Below are 19,893 nucleotides of genomic sequence, written 5' to 3' on the forward strand. Positions count from 1 at the left end.
TGCTTCCCTGGTGCTGCTACCACTCAGTGACCACAGACTTCTCTACCCAGCTGTCCTTGCCTCCCAGTGGGGGTAGTGGGCTCTGTTCCCAACCTCTGCAGTCAGGAGAGTGTGAGTGATGCTGCATTAGGTGCAGCTCCTAAAGGGCTCAGGCAGCCTTTGAGCCCCCGCCATCACTCCCTCCAGCTCGGCCGGCCGTCTAGGCAAGGGGACAGCCTAGTGTGGAGGGACGGGAAACTCCACACAGCGCCTTGTATCAAGGTGTGGGGAGCCAACAGGAGTTGCAGGCCGCTGGCATCTTGAGTTTCATCCTGGAGTTTCCTCCCTGGTCTGTCAGTGGCTCTGGTTGGAAGCACAGAGGCCTCTCTGGAACAACTTTCCCTGTCGGAGTGGATAGTCAGCTTCCACATGGCAAGATGAGACTTTATTGTTCTGTCCTGAGGGAATTCTGATGGCAGCCTTGCACTCTGACCTGTCTCCGCCAGTGTAGGAGTGTAGAGCATGTTTGAGCATCATGTTGACTGCTATGAAGCGTCTGCCACTGGCCCTTTGTTTGTAACAGGCCCTGTCCTGTTTACCACGTCTGACTTTTTGTGTGCATGTGCATACACAGGCAAAGGGGATTCTGTCTTCTGGAGCTGATTTAATCCCCCACAGTTTGTATTTATCAATGAAAGTCATTAAGTGATTATTAACAGAACTAGAGGCCCGATGCACGAAAATTTGTGCAAGAATGGGCCTGCCTTCCCCTGGCTTCCGACACTGCCTTCGCTCTGGTTGGAGCTGCCTTTCTGCCTTCCCATGCTGCCTAGAGGCCCAGAGCAGCTGGGGTGGTCCGGAACGCCTGTGTCGTCACCATCATGATGATGCAAGGGTCCCGCCCCACCCCAGGCTGCTCAGTGCCTGTGTATGCAAATGAACCTGCCATCTTTGCTGGGTTAATTTGCATACTCCTGATTGGCTGGTGGGCCTCTCGAAGGTATGGTCAATCAGCATGTTTCTCTTTTATTAGGTAGATTAGTGGGGACAGGTCAGTTACCATGGGAGCTAAGTGAGTACCTTAGTTTCTCTGCTGGTTTAGGGCACTGTGCTAGGGATATAGAAATAGAACACAGAACATCCCCCTGGGGGACTTGGGACTGGGGGGTGCTGGGGCTTCACGGTGGGGCCAGGTCCTGGGGAGGGACTTGTTAGGATGAGAGAGATCTGGGCTGGGTGAAGGGTGGGGCTGTGTTGCAGGAATGACAGTCCACTCTGAGTAAAGAAGGTGAAACGCACAGAGGCCAGTGGGGACCAGCTTGAATGGCATTTGTTGACCCGAAGCACGATGTTTCTCTCTCCTGATTCTTCAAAAAGCAAGGAGCTCTTTAGTATTAAAGATGGTTTAAATTTTACCATATAAAAGTACAATAGGGAAATTTGTCTAAATTACAGCAAAAGAGTATTTCTTTGCTAACGTAAGTTTAAAACCTCCACCCTTAAAAAGCACTACCATTTTTAAAATGTTAAACAATGACTGCATGATTACAAGTGTAATGGTAAAAATAAGGACGTTAAATGCCTCTTTCTCCAGCTGGAGATGTCCCCGTGCAATACTGCGTCCAGCCCACCAATGGCGTGGTCTACTTCCGGGCCTTCTCCAGCCTCAACACCCTGCCCGAGGAGCTCCGGCCCTACGTGCCGCTCTTCTGCAGCGTCCTCACCAAGTAAGACACTCATGCACCCTCAGCACGCGCTTGTGTATCTCATTGGTGGATATTCTCTGTGTTTGTTTCGTTTCGATGCATTCATAGTCTACTTCTTAGTGAATCATTTTGTTTTTCATAATCCATAGCATTGTTAACAGTGTATAAAGAGTACAATATTTGTTGAGATTTTTCTTATGAAAATCATATTTCCTTAATAAAATATAGTACATTCAATATTTTTAAGCCTTGGGTATAAGCAATATTTTCAAAATATCTATCTCAGCAACTAAGCTCTTTAAGACTGTTAAAAGAATGATGGTTTTGCATCAGAAAATGTAAGTAATAAAGTCTGACACGTGGGCCTGGGATGTCCTTGGTTTTGTGGTCCTGTCGTCCTGGGTGAGCAGGTGCCTGAGCAGATTTGAGAGCACAGGCAGGCACAGAGCTGCTGCCTGTCAGTCCTGTCTCCCTGTTCCTCTGCTGGCTCTCAGAAGCCGAGGCAGGCAGGCTGAGGAAGAGGTGATGGGAGCTGGGTTCCCTTCCTATGATCCAGGTACATAGAGACTTCAAAGGGAAATCACAGCAGTAAACCACTGGGCCCTGTGTCCTGTGTGCTCAGGAGCTAAATGCACTGGGAGCATCCACCTGCAGAGTGACTGCACAGTTACCTGCCCTTTAAAAAATATGGCTCCCACTCTGTCCTTTATGGCTGTGATCATTTTAGAAAAACCTCGCAGTGTCGCTTGGCTTAAATTACTTCTCTCATTAGGAACAGAAGTTAGAATGTTTCTACCAAAAGCAACATCAGTGTAGAGATGACTTCAACTTTTCTTAAAAATGAAAAAGGCTTAGTTTTAAATTTCACCCCCAGCACTACCAAATATTTGACCAGATAGTCTGTGTGGGATGTTTAGGAAGAACAGAGTAGGGAAGACACAGTAAGCATCTGAAAGCCTAACACTGGGAATGCAGCTTAGGATTTTACATTAGTGCTGGGCAGCGGCTGCCTGGGTGTCTGGTGAACTGGACAGTGCTGAGCAACCCCCTTAACGGGAGACCCGGTTTCTCCTGGGGAGAGGGCCTGTGACCACTCAGCCTGCGTGTACATTTGAGGTGTGAGAGGTTTGTACAGGTGTGGTTCTTGGATTGAGCCAAGCTCGTACTTCAAGATGACGGGGCCAAGCTCGCGTTGGTGATTTGGGAACTCCCTGCTGTTCACAGGCTGGGCTGCGGCGTCCTCGACTACAGGCAGCTGGCTCAGCAGATAGAGCTGAAGACGGGTGGGATGACCGTGTCTCCCTACGTGCTCCCTGACGACTCCCACCTGGACACCTACGAGCAGGTGACATTTGTGACATTTGTTCCTCCATCACAAGGTGTTTGGAGGTTGGTTTCTCTGGTGTCTATTTTTTTCCTTTAAATTATTTATTTTCTTTCCTGATTTAGGGAATATTTTTTTCATCTTTCTGCCTCGAGAGAAACCTACCAGACATGATGCACCTGTGGGGAGAGATATTTAACAGGTACCTTGACTTGCAGATATGTTAATGCTAGGGCCATATCACAGGTCTGGTCTGAAGGGTGCTGAAGGGAGGTTTTACTCTCTGGTGACTGGATTTCAGAACCTAATTCTACTTGTAATTCCTACGGACTAGCAAACTTCTGAGGATGTGTACATCGTCTGAAAACTTACACATTCTCCATGCTATTGAATGGGGACGGAGGGGCTCCAGAAACTTAGCATACTCTTTCTTGTCCATAGCCCATGCTTTGAGGAAGAAGAACACTTCAAAGTGTTGGTTAAGATGACTGCTCAAGAGCTGTCCAACGGGATCCCAGACTCGGGGCACCTCTATGCATCCATCAGAGCCAGCAGGACCCTGACCCCCGCGGGGGACCTGCAGGAGACCTTCAATGGGATGGACCAGGTGATATGCTGAGCGGACCATTGGTTATTCTGGGTTAGCCAGATCTTGCAGCGCTAATAAAATTACCTGGTACTAAATTACTTACATCTCAGAAAAGCTAACTCTCTAACCAAATTTCATGGGGAACTACCCTCTCTCTTCCCACTCCCCTCCCATCCCCACCCCTCCCCAAGGCAGGCAAGTGCGTCTGGCACACAGTCACAGAGCCATGGTTCCCTTGTCGGGGCGTCCATCTGGTTTCCAGACTAGGGAGGAGTGTCTGGTCCCTGCTGTGCTCCAGGGGCTCCCTGCTCTGCTCGGGCTGTCTGCTCTATGTGCTGGTTCCTTTGGCTTAGGTGAGGTTGATGAAGAGAATCGCAGAAATGACAGACATCAGCCCCATCCTGAGAAAGCTCCCTCGCATCAAGAAGCATTTATTAAACTGCAACAATATGAGGTAGGGATTTGTGGTTTGTTCTGAGCAAAGATAGTAATGATGCACCCACTTTCATTGAGTATAGTGTAGAGATGCTCTTCAAGTGAAAGTGTAGGTTATAGAATTGATTCTAGACTTCAGTATTCTACTTAAGAAATCATTTCATATAGGAAAATTTCATCTTAGAACTGTGAGGTGGATTTACTACAAATATTTAGTAAATATTGCTCTCAAAAGTAAACAGCCCATGTTCTGTAAATGAGCCATAAGTGAGACCCAGTGCAGTTAGCTTGCTCAAGACCAGAGTAAAAATGCAAAGTTCTTGTGAGATTAATTATTACACAATAGTTTAGGAAAATACCTAGCAGCAGACCCATCCACATACAGTTGGCCTGAAGCCACAGGTTTGTGAGCGTGAGCAGAATGTAAAAATGATTAGCATGCATTATCAGTGACATGGATTTAGGTTAGGTTGTAGTTCTACGTGGAGAGTCCCAGTTCCTTCCCCGTCAGTTTCGTGGAATCACCAGCAGGTTTTCCCCAACCATCTGGGTGGCAGGAGGGGAGCCTAAGATTGGTGAGTGGCCTTGACTGACTGCCAGTTTGGGGCCAGCACTGACACTTGTACCCATAGTGTCTTAGGCAACTTAACCACTTGGATCTTCTGTTTCCTCCTCCATGAAACAATACTTTGCAGATTTATGGCAAAAAAGAAAAGAATGCATTGCAGTCAGTATCGAACCTGGAATATAGTTAATATTACTATAATGGTGTGTAATTTAACGGAAATAAATTTAGGATTCAGGGCCAAAAGAAGAAAAATACACTGTCAATTTACTGTATAGTTCCTATAACTCATAGTATTATCTGTGATTCTGTAGAATTTGGAAGGGTTATATAAAAATATTTTTGAGAGAATAGGTGACAACTTAAAATTTCCTACTTTATTGACCAGTTTACATCTGCAAACTCTTGACTTCTCTTCTAGACAGAAATTGCAGCTTTCAGTCCATGACTGTGTAAGTGTGAAGGTGTTGGCAGGTTCAGGGAAACAATATTTACAGTCAGAAATGCTGTCTTTTCATCTTGACAACTGTGTTAGCTGTAAGCCTAAGATAAGACAGGCTTTCTGATTACTTGAAAGCATTGTGGTAAAGTATCACACAGATATTTTCATATTTGGCTACTGTTTCTTTTTAATATTTTTTTTAGCATAATTTATACAAAAACAATATATTATCTCTTTTTCATTGTTATTTATACTAGATTGTAGTAAGAGTTTCCTGTTCATGCATGACTTTTTAAACAGATGTGCAGTGAATGCGACCCCACAGCAGCTATCTCAGACGGAACAAGCAGTGGGAGATTTCCTCAAGAGTGTGGGACGAAGTAAGAAGGAGCGGAAGCCGGTGCGCCCGCACGTGGTGGAGGTGAGAGCCCCTTCAGGGAAGGGCGGGTCTCAGACTGTCCTGTGTGCCGGTGCTGGAGTCCCCATTGCTGATGAGACCAGGTTGGGTGCAGCCCAGTGCTGACCCAGTTAGAAGTGAGTTCAAACCCTCTAATTTGGCCTTTGACCCTGTGCTCCTATTGTCCCTGGAGTGCTTTGGCACACTCTCCTGATGAGGCAGGACACTGGAGTCTGAGATCAGCCAAAAATGGTGCCCTGAGGCCCGTCCCGCTGCAGCCAGGAGGCTTCCGCCTGACTCAGCAACGCACGGTAGGGGTAGGAATCACGTCTAGTAAGCACTAGGCAATGTGATTAACTTCCAGAGTGCTCTAATCTCCTCACCTGAGTCAGTAGAGAAGCAGTACTCCTCACGCACGGGGCTGACAATGTGCACATTCTACAGAGGACGGACTTCTGCTTTCCCCTTTGTTATGGCCATGCGTCCCTCATCCCTGAATGGACCTGCCCCCTGCCTTCTCAGAGCCCCACCTGGAAGGGGTGTGGTGCCTCAGCTCCCAGATGATCTGAAAATACATAGAAATCTATGTAGTTAAAATGTTTAAAACGCCAAAGCAAATGCGCCCTAACACTTATTAGCTCTGAATTTTCTGCAATGTATCATCTTAGCTATTTGAAGTGAATTTAGGATTTTTCTCATTTCTCCTGGAAACATTTTCAGAAAGCTGTGCCTGGCGGATGTGGGGGAAGCACACACGTTAGTGGATGCCAAGTCATCAGAAAGCTGATCACAGTAAGTGAACACAGCCTTATCATTCCAGAATTAGCCGGCCCAGCTTGGCTCTTGGGAGGCTGGTGGCCCATTCCCGGTTTCCAGTCAGTGCCTCATGGCTGGCAGGCAGGACCAGGAAGTCCTGTGTCTCATCCTGATGCCCATGCAGACCTTTGTCCCTCCACGCGGTCTCATTACCAAGCCTCTATCGTAACTTTACTGCCGAATCGGTATTAATTCACCACCAATTGGACAGTGTTTTCCGCCCCGAGTACTCAGCTTGGTGATCTGGGCATTGGGTTTGGCTCATCACAGAGAGGACAACTCGCTGTGTTCCTGGAGAGAAATGGATGGAAAGGAAAGAAAAGCTCGCACAGTCAGTGACCAACGGAAATATTGTAGGACGAGCTGTCTTATTGCGGGTTTGTGGTGTGTGTGATTGTCAGCGCCTTGCTCTCAGATGAGACCATGGCCTGTGATGCCCACAGGAAGTAGGACATTCAGAAGTCCAGGTGACACCTGTACAGGAAGCACCTGTGGGCCACTCCCCATGACGCAGCCTGACCGGGCCTTCCCTTCCCTCCACAGGAGCCCACTTTCACGCCCTGCCAGATGAAGACACACTTCCTGCTTCCGTTCCCCGTGAACTACGTCGGCGAATGTGTCAGAACTGCCCCCTACACGCACCCTGACCACGCCAGGTACAAACAAGGCGGGCAAGAAAACCAGGACTCCACGGAGGGGAAGAGGGGGCATGGCCACATAGAGGAGAGTCAGGGAGAGGAATGAAGCACGCAGCTGCCCCTAGCTCCAGAGGAAATGCGTCACATTGCTCAGCATTTCTGTGGATTTATTTCCGTATCCATAGGAAATAGGCATGCTCTGTAGGAATGTGTATTTCTATGACTAGAAAGATGTAGTTGGACCATGAAAATGTCACAAGGGGTATCTATGGGTAGTGGGATTATTGTTACCTTTTGTCTCTTTTTTGTATTTTCTAATTTTCCAACAGTGAATGTGTGTTCATTAGGTAACATAGAAGTAATAGAAGTTTCTAAAGAAAAACACATGGAGGGTAAACCCCTGTGGGCAGAGTGGAGCCTGCCCCGTCTTTAGGAACATGCTTCTCCCTCCAGCTTCTCACCAGGCTGTGTCCCCTGCTGGGCTGAGCGCTCACACAGAGCAGGGCAGCCTGCACTCCTGCAGGTGGCAGTCACACTGGGTGTGGCTCTCTTGGGAAGTGCTCTCCAGAACCATCCTTCTCTTTCCAGGGCCTCAGCTATTAGCATTCATAATAGAAGTTAGTGGGGACATAGAAAACACACACTCCAACCAAGGGAAACCCTAGGGAAGATGCTGCGGAAAGTCAGGGGCCTTCCACATGCACATACATACACTGATGTGGGGTCCAAGTTGTGGTGGCAGCGTTCACATGCTCCCTGTGGTGGGAAGAGGTTAAGAGGAGTCTGGGGGAAGGTGTGTCTACTGCCACCCGTTATTCAAGCCACTGCTTTATTTTTGTCTTCACCTGATTATACACTTGATATTCTTTTAAATTTACTTCCTTGCCAGACATGGTTTTAATTTGCATTCTTTAATCATTTATTTCAGTCTGAAGATCCTGGCACGTTTGATGACTGCAAAATTCTTGCACACAGAAATTCGAGAAAAAGGTGGTGCTTACGGTGGAGGTGCCAAACTCAGTCATAGTGGAATATTCACCTTTTACTCGTATAGGTGAGCTCTTATCTGACCATCTCGCACATGTGGACACAGTGTCATGTCACTGACAGTCACTGGCTCCAAATCCTCAATATCATATCTCAGACAGTGGGGTGAGCGTGAGAAAAGGTTGTTCCCACTTTCCCCACCTCTTGGGCACTTAACCACACCCAGCACTGTCCTTTCGGTGTTAGGACAGCAGGGAAGAACAGGAAATTTTGTTCCTTAAATGAATCCTGGCTTTTTAGTGACAAGCATGTTTCAGTAGAGGGTGACCTGAACAGTGTTCTGGCTGATGGAATCGTAGAGGCTGCGCTCCTGGCTCCACTGACTGCTCTTGCCCTTTAACTTTCTCTGCCTGAAGACACGCATTCTAATATTTTAGGGAAAGGACACATTGTGCCTCTAGGGCACTTCTCTTTACCCCTCACTGCTACACTTCTGAGCATTTCCTAGTGTCTGGGCTGGGAGCTGCAGGTCAGAAACCACCACCTTAGGCCCTGTCTCCCGGTCCTACAGTCCGTAGTATGAGCAAAGGCCTCTGCAGCCCTTTCCGCTGACACAGTGCTGGCGCTCCAGGAGTGGCCCGTATATGGGTGACGATTCCACTATTCTGAGTGTGTCCTTTGGAAAGCAGGGTTTTCATTTAACCTTTCTTAGCGTTTCTCCATGAGTCTCATTCAGACCAACTTTTCCTCCCAAGGAAGTCTCAGTGGGTGCATTTAATAACCTGGTGTGAGGCTGGGTGAACAGACCCTGTCTTCGAGGGCAGGGAGAGGGTCAGATGGCCAGTGGCCAGGTTGAAATTTTCAGTGTTGATTTTTGGACTAAGCTTAAAGTAGAGCCATTAACAGCTATAAAGTGTTGAAGCTGTGAAGTGAGCATGTGATTGTTGCTAATTTTTGTAAACATGAGTAACTAACTCTTCGGGTCTCCCAGGGATCCACGTTCCACAGAAACACTCCAGTCTTTTGCGAAGGCTGTGGACTGGGCCAAGTCTGGGAAGTTCTCACAGCAGGACATTGACGAGGCCAAGCTGTCTGTGTTCTCTGCTGTGGACGCTCCTGTGGCTCCTTCGGATAAAGGTACGTGGAGTAGAAAACACAAGCACCTGGATGGATGGTGCAAACAGACAACTCCGGGCTGAGTTCCCAAGATGTGTATCCACCTCACCTCACCTCCCGCCGCCGCCTCCTTTGTGACACACCTTGAGGCTGAGCATCTTGGTTTGCTGCTTGAAAGGGGCCGTATTTCACCTTCTCAGAGCTTCAGTGAGCTGCCAGTGCTCTGGGCAGTGCAACTGGAGTGGGGCAGAGACCATCCTGACTCGGCCCACACTCATCTCCATCCTCTTCCCCAAAGGGGCCTGGGTCAGGGTCAGCCCCCTAGGAAGACGGTCTGTGGAATAGGGTCAGCTGCCACATGCTGTCCCTGCCAGCTTCCCCAGTCACCTGTGTTCCTTCAGGGCTGGACCACTTCCTGTACGGCCTCTCAGATGAGCTGAAGCAAGCGCACAGGGAACAGCTCTTTGCCGTTAACCATGAAGGTCTTATTGAAGTGAGCAACAAGTGAGTACTGCCACGTGGCCTCAAGTGTGAACCTGAGGGCACATGATGTGGAAACGGTCTGACCCCCACCCCCACCTGCCTTTTCAGGTACCTCGGTGTCGGAAGGAGCACCCACGGGCTGGCTCTGCTGGGACCAGAGAACCCGAAGATCGCCAAGGACCCGTCCTGGATCGTCAGATGACAAGGAGTTCCGTGCTCATGACACGGCTAACATGGCTCAGGGGCCTCGGAGAAGTATGCCGAGCCAAGTATCTTCCTCATTTATCAATCTTAAAGTTTTGCCAAAGGTGTGTACTTGCCTGTCAGGTCAGCCCCAAACTCTTCTATCTTAAAGAAGGAAGTGGGCGATCATGAAGAAATGGAAATCATGTATTAAATGCCAAGGTGCACAGCTGTTGAAAGACTTTCTAATAATGAAAGAACATTTATGTAAAATAAAAGGCAACTCCGACCTACCTGTGCTTTAGTTATTTTAAATGACATTTTGCCAAGTAGTTCATAAGACCTTTAATTTAAAAAAAAAAAAAAATGAATGTGTTTGAGGGTAATAGTGTTAACTTGTTCCCATTTTGTCTTTACTGAAGGGCTCTCATATGTTACTCACTTTACATTTTTCAGACAGAAGGTGAACTTCTCATGTTATCCTCACATCCTAAACACGGCCACTGGCAGAGCGCCTTCTGTGTTGCACAGGTGTGCGCATTTGCACTCCACACACAGGAGTTGAGTGGCCACTGCACCCAGCAGGGCTGTCAGCGCCCTTTCCAGCAGGCTCGGATGGTCCTTAGCATTTTTAAGCAATCAAGTATTTTTTAGTTAAGGTTTGTACAGTTAGTTAGACATACTGCTCTCACACACCTAGTAGACTGCAGTATAGTGTAAGCATAGCGTTCATGTGCACTGGGGAGCTCAACATTGGTTTGACTCGCTTTACTGGGACACTGGCTCTTTTGCGGTTGTCTTCCTGTATTTCTCATCATCCGCCTTCTCTACTCTGCACGACTCCTTCCCCCATGGCTGGTGCACAGGCTGGTTCCTCTCTCCCCAGAGAGCAGAGGCTGGAGAAGAGGCAGAAATGCTTTTCACTCCAGACACTCTTGGTAGCATACCTCACCTTCCTCAGTGAACAGCTAGGGCTGAGGTCAAGTGTAGAAGCTCACCTTCTTCCCGACGCACGTGTTCGTGGTGTTTTTAAAGGAGCCCCTGTGGCTGGAGTTGGTCACCTCACCTGCGGTCCTACTCTGGGCCTTCTCTGCACACCTGTCAGGTCCCAGGTCTGCATGTCACAGCATTGCCTTTCCCACTGTGACTGCTGCTGTGCAGCCTACTTCCCTGATCCCTATCAAATACATTACTGGTGCCTGCCCTCTAAACTGCCTGTAGACCTTCGGTAGCTGCCCCCAGAACCTGAGGGTTAACGCCTACTGAAAAAAAAAGTAAAGGCACTTAGTCCCGTGGTCTCAGTTTCAGCCAAATGTTTAATCCCACTGGAAATGCACATGGTAAAGCGGGAGACAGTATGTGACACAGCAGACAACTCACTGGATCCAACGGGGGTGAGAAGGGTACGGGGCGGTGCTCTGTGACTGGGGATTAACGTCCACAGTACTCACATAAAGTGCTGATACTGATAAATAACATAAGTGTTACAAAAACGGGCAGTAAACAGGAAGTCCGACGAATCGAATCGCTGGCGGGCGGTGGCGCCTAGATGGCTGCAGGCTCCTCGGGGCCAAAGTGAACGTGGTCCAACTGGCTCGGTACCGAGACCTCGAAGCTGGCCTTGTACTTGGCCAGGATCTTCATGAGGGGCCGCAGCTTCAGCCACCACTGCACTTTGGGAATTCGGTGCCTGCGGATGAGAGGCGGCAGCAGTGAGAACAGTGACTAAGGCGGTGGCGTCCCTCTGTCCGTGACTCTTGTCCCTATTCCTTCTACCTGCAGTAAGGTTTACTTACTCAAAGTCTGTCTCTTCCTTCAGCTCTGCCACGGGTCGGAAAAGGAGGTTTCTTTGGTTTATTCCCAGCACGCAGATGGAATCATCCGTTACGAACTTTCTTCCTATAAAGGACAGAAAGTGACCTGAGAAGGTGGAAAGGTCAGGTGAAATGGCCAGTGAGGCCAGCAAAGTGGCCAGAGAAGGTTTGCTGATGGGAGGGAGCAGAATCCTGTGAGGAGACTGAAGAATTGGGACTTCTCACATCCTCCCTGGGCAGAAGCCAGACTCTGAGGACCCTTGGGGCTGTGACAAGGTGGGTGGAGAACACCCCGTGAGTCCCCGTCAAGGATCAGGGGAAAGAGGCAGAGATGATGGGGCACCTTCGCTCCACATTAGCCCCAACAGGAGCTGTTAGCTGTGCGTGGCCATGAGACACCCCATGGAGAGTAAGGTGGTACAGACGTAGCTCACTAAGTACTGGACTGGGAAGATGGGCTTAAACTGCAGCAAGAGTTCAGGTACGTGCTAGTAAGCAAGTACACTCATGACTGCACATACTGTGAGCAGCTGGGAATTGGTGAGGTGAGCTTCCTTAGAGGACCAGTGAAAAGAAAAATCCAGATTTATTTTTAAAGGATGAAATACAAAAATAGAACTTACTGTAAAAAAAAAAAATTAGTAGAAAAAAACCAAAGCCTAAAGACTAAAATGAAGTTGAAACTTTACATTGCTGTGCTTGCATAAGTCAAACACTGGAAATACACTGAAACACACAGACCTGGGAAGATTGGTCAAGAAAACGGAGGGGAGGGACATACAGGTACCGGCACAGTCACTAATCCTGCAGTGATGGGACCAGAAGGGCTGCCAGCATCAAAAACAGAGAATATGATGTAAATCTTCATGTCAAAGTTTTTGAAAATTTAGATGAACTTGAAAAGTTCCTTGAGAACATAACTTACAAAAGGGATGCAAGAAACAAACATGAAAAAAGACCAACAAAAAATGAGCAAACAAAAAAGAAACAAACAGAGATAGTTCTATAAAAAGTAAAGAAATTGAGCAGGTCAGCTCCGCCTACCCTACAGGGAAAGTGACAGAACCTTTGATCTAAAAATCAGAACATCTTACAAATTATTTCTGAGAGGAACCCCTGATGTAGAAAGTTAGGACAAACCTGACCTTGTACCTGACAGGGACAGGATGAGCAGGAAATGGCCAAAGCAAAAGCCCGGAGGGCGGGGGGAGGGGGGGGGCCGGGAGAGAGGAGAACTCCCCCAGGAAGGCAAAGTGGCCTTAACACTAGGAAATGCATTAAGACTTAAATGACCATCCCATATGATGCAAAAAGTATATAAGATCCTTTCATCATTTAAAAGTATGTAGTGAACAGAGTATCCAAGAGCAAGCAATAAGTAGCAGAGAGAATGACTTCAGTCAAATGTTACTAAGAATTTGTAGTCCCAAACTATTGAAGGTATTCCCTACTCAGAGCTGGACTAATAACACTGTGAACTCTGAAAGAAGCGACGGGATGGTTCCCACAACCCGAGGTTCTGCCGAGGGGCGGGGAGGGTGAAGTATGAGAGAGGCACACACTTAGGTGGACAGAGAAAACAGTCTAGCTACCTCTGCTCCTTCCTTGCCTGCTCTAAAAAGGAGTCATGAATGAAACACCACTTTAGGGGCCAGTCCAAAGTGGTGCAGGTGGCAAAGAAAGAAAACAAGGAGAGGTCACATCTTGGGTCTTGCAGAGGAGCCTGGTCGTGAACGGCAATTTTGTTAAATAACGGAGAGTGTCACTGAATGACCTGATGCCTCCCATCTCGGATCAACAGGAACAAAGCATTTCCTGCTAATTACATTGACACCTAATTATAACCCTGAAAGCCATAACTAGCGAGCGCAGAGTCAGAGTGAAAGCATCACTCCGTGAGCAGCCCCAGCACAGGCCACCCTGCCACTCCACACCTTTTCCTTGCATCTCCTTCAGCTTCCCCGTGATCCACTGCATGGCCCGGGCAGAGATTTTGGTTCCAAAGTTTCTGTCAAACGGGGAAGGCGCTCCTCCCTGTGGGTGGTTATATGTTAATTAGACAACCGCATCTTCCCGGATAATTATTTTAAAAAATGAAGTGGAAATAAAATGACTAACAAAATTCACATCACACATTTGTAAGTATGGGCTTGGAGGGTCTGTTTTGTTTTGTTAAATGTTATCTCCTTGTGGATAGCTGGGACCAGACAAAAGCAAGCCCGTGACTGCTGCCGGCGAAGCTGAGCCTGCGAGGCGTGTGCCACAGTGCTTTCTCCCCCTTCGGGTCCTCATCATCATTTTAAATATTCTGTCAGGATTCCTTAACCTTACGTTGGGATGGGGAGGGGGTTCCCAGTTTCCTTTCACAAAATACACACCTGCCTAGCATTGCATCATAGATTCAGGAAATTCAGGGACCCTCTGAAGTGAGCAATGGGCCCAAAGTTAGGAGTTCCCAAGGCACCAGAGGGGTCAGTAGTGATGGGATGGGGGCAGGCGTGTGGTCAGGAGGTAGGGCCAGTGCTTCCAGCCCACCCCTGCCTGTCATCTTATAGAGCATGCCCTGAATTCTTTCCACCTCGTTCTGATTCCCTGCAAGTATCCCTTGTTTGATGCTCCTATTTGAATGCTTATTTTTGCCCAGTATTGAAGAAGATACTTTGAATAAGTTTTTCCAATTAATGGGTATCATATGAAAGTTGACCTTTTTCCTTAAAACACCCATCTACCAAAATTTCACAACAGAATTTCCGGTGTGACTTCTAACTGGGACTGGAACATAGTTCAGATGTTTTTAATCATCTTGGACTTTATTTAAGAATGCACATCATTTACCCACAATGGCTAAAATAAGGCATCCATCTAAAAGGAAGTCACACCAACAGCTTCCCTTTCTGTTTTGTGGGACCCATGGGCCCCTGGTGAGGGATGGGGGGCCGGCCCTACCTGCTGCATGTGGCCCAGCACGTTCTTCCTGCAGTCGAACACCCCTCTGCCCTCCTCTGAGTAGAGCTGGTAGATGAAGTCGGTGGTGTAGTTCTCATTGCAGCTCTCGTTTCTGAAACGGGAAGCACAGGGCTCAGGGCTGGGGGGGCAGGGAGGGGGGCATCTGTCCCAAGGGCGCTTGAGAGAACGTTATAGCCGCCTCAATCCTGATCCTGTACACAAATGCACACATTTTCTTCTCTTTATAAATGTCAGTGGCGTAGTATAAATAATTATAAAGCAGAAATGAATTTTTAAAGGTTACCCTCCACTCATGTGAGTACATGCAAGTTTTTCGCACAAGCCCAACATCTCCACTGCATCCTCCCAGCGGGACCCAGGGTGGAGGTGAAGAAGCCCCCCCACCCCATTTTAGATCACAAAGCGGGTGATTTCTGAGCAGCCAGGTCTTAGATGAGAACCGGGATCTGTTACCTGAGCACGAGGCCCCTCTGAATGCTGGTCTTCATCTTCTCTGTCAGGTGCTCCACGTTGCTCTAGGAAAGAGTGCTCCGTTAGTCACATGGGAAACCTACTAAGCACCTACTGTGCGACCCTAACCGCTGAACATAGCAGCTACTCTGGGCTGACATTTTGGTGGTGAGGACAACAGAAATCACATCAGGTAGTGACAAGCCCTGTGGGGAAGATTACAGACAAGGTTATGTTACAGGCATGTGTAGGGGGTGGAGCTCAGCTTCCATGGAAAACACTTTCCAAAACAGGTTTCCATCCTAGAACCTTAATCCGTGTATTCATGTCCCTGCCTAAGCTTATAACTTTACTTTATTGCTGCTTACCTATTTTCATGACAACACTTTTTTTTTATCTCAGAGGAAAATATCTGTCACCTCACTTTAAAGAGAATCGCATACATATGATTGCCTAGCGAGCATTTCCAGGCCAAGAGAAATTTTTCTAGACTCAAACTTGTGCAGAAATTCCCTAAGGAAAGGAATACTGTATCTTGGGGGAAAATATATGCAAAAAATGAGGTATTTACATACCAGCAAATTCCAGTCATCATTACATTTGTTAGCACCTACTATGTGCCGAGAGCAATGGCAATGGGATGGTGAGGCACTGTTGTTAGGCAGGTGTGTGAAGTATAAATGTTTAACTCAATGTTGAAGAGAAATTCATAGGTCAAGATAAAAAACAATTACAGATCAGTAAAAACATCAAGTACCTCTCCATTTGATTTATTCGGTACAGAAATAACAAAATCATAGCTTTTACAAAGTTGTTTTATTTGTGCTTTTGTGTATTTCAGCTGTGTTTACTGACCTCCAGCCCATGCCTGGGCTGAGCCACCAAACTAACTTGTGCTTGCCCCGCTAGCCTCCACTGATAGCTGGGAGCCCTGGGGACCCTTATCCGTTTAGAATAGCCATCGTGATGTGACCATTTAAAAGCAGCAGTGACACCCGAGTGAGCCCTCATGTGAACCCTGCTGGAACTGGGGGTGCTGATGGCATGTCAGTGTGGGTCCCTCGACTCCAGCATGGGTCCCTCTCTGGCAGGGGTGCTGGGTGAGCAGGCTGCCCTGTGTATATATATGGGAAATCTCTCATGTGAGCCTAAAACTGCTCTAAAATAAACAGAACCTGCTAATGAGAAAAACAAGGAAGTGAGCTGCAGGGAAGGGCAGGAGGTAAGCCTAGTTTCCATTTTGTTTATAGCGCAGTGCCCACTAAGTGTCCCACACAGAGTGGGGGGTGCCACACATTCCCTCATGTAACCCCACATTCATAGTGGACAGAGCTGCTTGTCCTGGGGGCCGCTGGGCTCCAGGAAGGGGAGTTAACCCCTGCACGGACCACAGGCACTGGAAGCCTCGGGAGCCCAGTGCTTACCCTGGGAAGCCCTGGTCAGATGGCTGGTGACCCACTACGGAAACAGTGACTGCTCAGCGGAGGGAACTGTCATCCTGGGGGAGTGGAAGCTGCCAGACCCATGAGCTCACGCTGTCACCGCACATAGAGCTCTACCACAGAGTCAGTGCCTCTGCACACAACCTGGATCCGGGGGAGGAGCACTGGAAGTGCCTACGACCTGGTGTATTGCACCATCTAACCAACAGGGTTGGGGCATGGCTCAGTGGTTCAGCACCAATCTATGAACCAGGAGGTCACAGTTTGATTCCCGGTCAGGGAACATGCTTGATACCCGGTGTGGGGTGTGCAGGAGGCAGCCGAACAATGGTTCTCTCTCATTATTGATGTTTCTATCTCTCTCCCTTCCTCTCTGAAATCAATAAAAATAAATAAATAAATAAATAAATAAATAAATAAATAAATAAATAAATAAATAAAAACAACAACAACAAAGGCAGCATGGAAGGACTCGGAGACAAGCACACCACGTACCTGCAGGTCTCGGATGTCGAAGGGCTCCTCGAAGATGTAGGCAGCGTCAGCCCCGGCCGACAGGGCCCCCATGTTGGCCAGGTAGCCACAGTAGCCGCCCATGGTCTCGATGATGAACACACGGCGTTTAGTCCCGCTGGCGGACTGCTTGATGCGGTCGCACGTCTGGACACAGAGAAGGACGGGTTATTCCAACACGTAGCCGGCCGGTACTGGGCCGGGAGCAGCCAAGAGCCCCGCAGGTCCTGAGTGTCTGCCACGTAGGGGCAGAGATGGCTGGCCTCGGTCTTGACCTTAGTCACTAGGAAGTTCTATTTGGTTTTCTTCTAAAAGGCTACCAAGCCTGGCTGGGGAGGTTCAGTCGAGGTCAACCCATGAACTAAGGTCGCTGGTTCAATTCCCAGTCAGGGCACATGCCCAAATTGCGGGCTTGATCCCCAGTAGAGGACATGCAGAAGGCAGCTATCAGTATTTCTCTCTTTGTCCCTCTCTTCCTTTCTCTTTAAAAAATCAATGAAAAATTAAAATAAATGAATAGTAGCCCCCTCCACCCCCCTCCATTACTTTTGGGTTGGATCACCCTCAACCTACGTCAGAGCACCTCTACTGAGGTGGACAGTGGCTCCTAGACAAAGGCCACATGAATCTTCCAGACACACAGGATGGCAAGTCTCCTAAGGAAATGTCAGCCATCATCTCTTCAGCACACAGAACACTCACACACTGTCCTCTCTTCTCAACCCACCGAGCCTCCGACCAGTTCTGTCTATGAAACGCTCTGATGTGACCCTTGCCTTCCTCAGCATCGAGTAACATCTCCTTCTTCCTCGAGTATCGCACAGCTTTCCTACGGACCTCCCCCCGGGGCAGCCCACTCCAGCGCTGTCCTGCTCCGGGGCCCTCACACACATGCCCGTGGTGGGCTGGGTAACGGCCCCCAGAGGCACGCAGAGGATGGGCTGACCAGGGACAGGTCAGGTCACACTGTAGCAAGATGCTGCCTGTAGGCCTCGAAATGAGAAGGGATCACAGGCCAAGCGAGCGGCAGCTCTGGGAGCCAGAAGAGCAGAACAGGTTCTCCCAGAGCTGATGGAGGGTGCACGCCTGCCAACACTGTGGCCTCGGCCCAGGGAAATCATCTAGATCATCTGGCAGCTAAAGAGCCAGTGTAGCCTCTTCCTGCCTTTTCAACATGACCCAGACGGGAGTGTCATTCCCTCAGGAAAACTGCCTGACCGCCAGGACGAGACAAGTCCCATGCAGAGCTCCCCCGACAATTATGCCTTTCTTTGAAAAACGACCTTGGCCCGCCTTCCTGCAACCTTCTGTATAGTTATTTGACCTGGGGTGTCTCCCTCACCAGTCACAGGCTGGGCTCACATGCAGCCATGCCTGGGACAAAATTGGGGTTCAATCAATGTTTGGCAGTGATTGGAATAAAAGCACCCCATCCATCCCTGTGAAGCCTATGGCACGAATTCCTGGGACTAAACCATCCTGCATCTCCAGGGAAATCACAAGGAGGCTGGGGAGTGGTGAGCCCGGGAAATCACAAGGAGCCTGGGGAGTGGTGGGCCCAAGACCAGGGGTCATGAATCTTAGGGGGCAAGAGGAGGAGGTTTGTACACAAAAGTATATTGATTCGGACATTTCCACGTGAGTGTTTTGTATGACCTGTGAGAGCATTCTGATTTCTACACACGGGGCCACCTGCTGTCACTCCTAACGAGGCTGTCCATTTCTTGGGTGGAACCTCACCTTCCCCTAATAATTAATCACAATAATCAATTATTCCAGATGCAGCACATGCTTTGTAATCTTTAGGAGCTGGGAGGGAAGGAGGACATAGCACCAAGGAGGGTAATTGTTGCCTGACGCTGGCCGGGGATGGACCAACAGGCCCCTGGAGGCCTGGAAGGGTGGACCTGAGCATGCTCGTAAGTGCTCACCTGGCTCTGAGGCAGCACCCAGCACTGACACTGCCCTGCACAGTCTGTCTCCCATTTCTGAGGAATTCTGGGGGCTGGGATGGAACAGGGCTGCACACATGGGCGGATGCCCAGGTCCCCCCGAGCTGCAGAGTTACAGGGTCCCCCCGGAAGGCCTCCTGAGGCGGAGATCCTTATCACCAATGTGGAAAACAAGTTACTGCCACTGATGGCAGAAGAACATGCCCACAAAGCAGCTCCCCTGTGAGGCCAGTAGGAACATGTGCATCTCTGCACCAACCCCGCAAAGGTCAGGAGCGCCAGTGGCGTCGGCTGTGAGCCAAGATTCCGCTCTCCATGAGCCGCAGGGGTCAGCAGTGGCCGCTGGCCGGCACCCTCCGCCGCTGCCTGCTGCTTAGGCACGCCGTTCCTAACCCCTCCCTCTGCGCGCCTGGGTTGTGTCTGAGGGTCCAAATTCCTTTCTTCTAAAAATAGTACGGTATTCTAGCCAGTCGCATTCCATTACTAAAAGCAGTCCTGACAAGTGAGGGGGTGGCATGTGGAGGGGAGGGGCAGGCTCTGGGTGAGAGGATGGAATCGGGTAGGGCAGATGCCCCCACCTGGACTGGATGCCCCACCAGCCCCTCCAGCCTCTGGTGAACCTTGACCCCTTTCAGCGGCTGACAGACGATTCCCCGAGAGAAATCTTTGGGTCCTGTCCCACTGGAGGAAAATCTCCATATGACAATTCCTATGCCACTAACATACTGGAGTTATTAAAATGCAAGTCGAATGTGAAAGGATAAAGTGGCAGTTGGAATGGTGCAAGATACAAAAGACTGGGTTTGTGGATTTGTCAGTCCTGTCCCGTTAGCGGGCTAGGAGGTGGCCTCCCATGACTTGGGCTCCCAGGAGAAGGAACGTAGGCTGGATGTGGGGTCCAGACCAGGCTGGCCACGGCCAGGAGGGTCCCCGCCTAGCAAAGCATAGGGCAGTGGCGAAGCTGGGTGACATGCAGGTGCAGCCGAGGGCAGAAGTAGGACGGCAGCAGGAGATGCCAATGGTGCCCCCAGTGGCCGGTAACTGCTCTAAGGGTCTGTCTATGACGGAATTTTACCTGAAAGCAGGAACTGCAAG

At 49.1% G+C, this 19,893-nt stretch overlaps 2 protein-coding genes across 5 annotated transcripts in view; one reads left to right on the plus strand and one right to left on the minus strand.

The window, feature by feature from the left end:
* Positions 1-9,953, plus strand: part of PITRM1 (pitrilysin metallopeptidase 1) — a 38,210-nt gene extending 28,257 nt beyond the window's left edge. For both annotated transcript variants that reach the window (XM_036408247.2, XM_036408256.2), the window contains exons 15-26: positions 1,574-1,706; positions 2,910-3,030; positions 3,135-3,211; positions 3,451-3,616; positions 3,952-4,052; positions 5,341-5,461; positions 6,158-6,229; positions 6,797-6,909; positions 7,820-7,945; positions 8,870-9,015; positions 9,396-9,498; positions 9,586-9,953. In XM_036408247.2, coding sequence (XP_036264140.1) covers positions 1,574-1,706; positions 2,910-3,030; positions 3,135-3,211; positions 3,451-3,616; positions 3,952-4,052; positions 5,341-5,461; positions 6,158-6,229; positions 6,797-6,909; positions 7,820-7,945; positions 8,870-9,015; positions 9,396-9,498; positions 9,586-9,679 — 1,373 coding nt within the window. In that variant the 3' untranslated portion in view covers positions 9,680-9,953. The remainder of the gene's footprint in view (positions 1-1,573; positions 1,707-2,909; positions 3,031-3,134; positions 3,212-3,450; positions 3,617-3,951; positions 4,053-5,340; positions 5,462-6,157; positions 6,230-6,796; positions 6,910-7,819; positions 7,946-8,869; positions 9,016-9,395; positions 9,499-9,585) is intronic.
* A 1,007-nt stretch (positions 9,954-10,960) lies between these two features.
* LOC118702396 (phosphofructokinase, platelet) overlaps positions 10,961-19,893 on the minus strand; it is a 62,464-nt gene continuing 53,531 nt past the window's right edge. For 2 of the 3 annotated variants that reach the window (XM_036408280.2, XM_036408288.2), the window contains 6 exons: positions 16,829-16,993; positions 14,895-14,956; positions 14,421-14,532; positions 13,409-13,508; positions 11,457-11,559; positions 10,961-11,350 (listed from right to left, as the gene is read on the minus strand). In XM_036408280.2, coding sequence (XP_036264173.1) covers positions 11,206-11,350; positions 11,457-11,559; positions 13,409-13,508; positions 14,421-14,532; positions 14,895-14,956; positions 16,829-16,993 — 687 coding nt within the window. In that variant the 3' untranslated portion in view covers positions 10,961-11,205. Of the gene's footprint in view, positions 11,351-11,456; positions 11,560-13,408; positions 13,509-13,721; positions 13,930-14,420; positions 14,533-14,894; positions 14,957-16,828; positions 16,994-19,893 lie in introns of those variants that run through there. The other variant, XM_036408298.2, reaches the window with a different exon arrangement.

The sequence above is a fragment of the Pipistrellus kuhlii genome, unplaced genomic scaffold, assembly GCF_014108245.1.
Source record: "Pipistrellus kuhlii isolate mPipKuh1 unplaced genomic scaffold, mPipKuh1.p scaffold_m20_p_1, whole genome shotgun sequence".
Taxonomy (NCBI): domain Eukaryota; kingdom Metazoa; phylum Chordata; class Mammalia; order Chiroptera; family Vespertilionidae; genus Pipistrellus; species Pipistrellus kuhlii.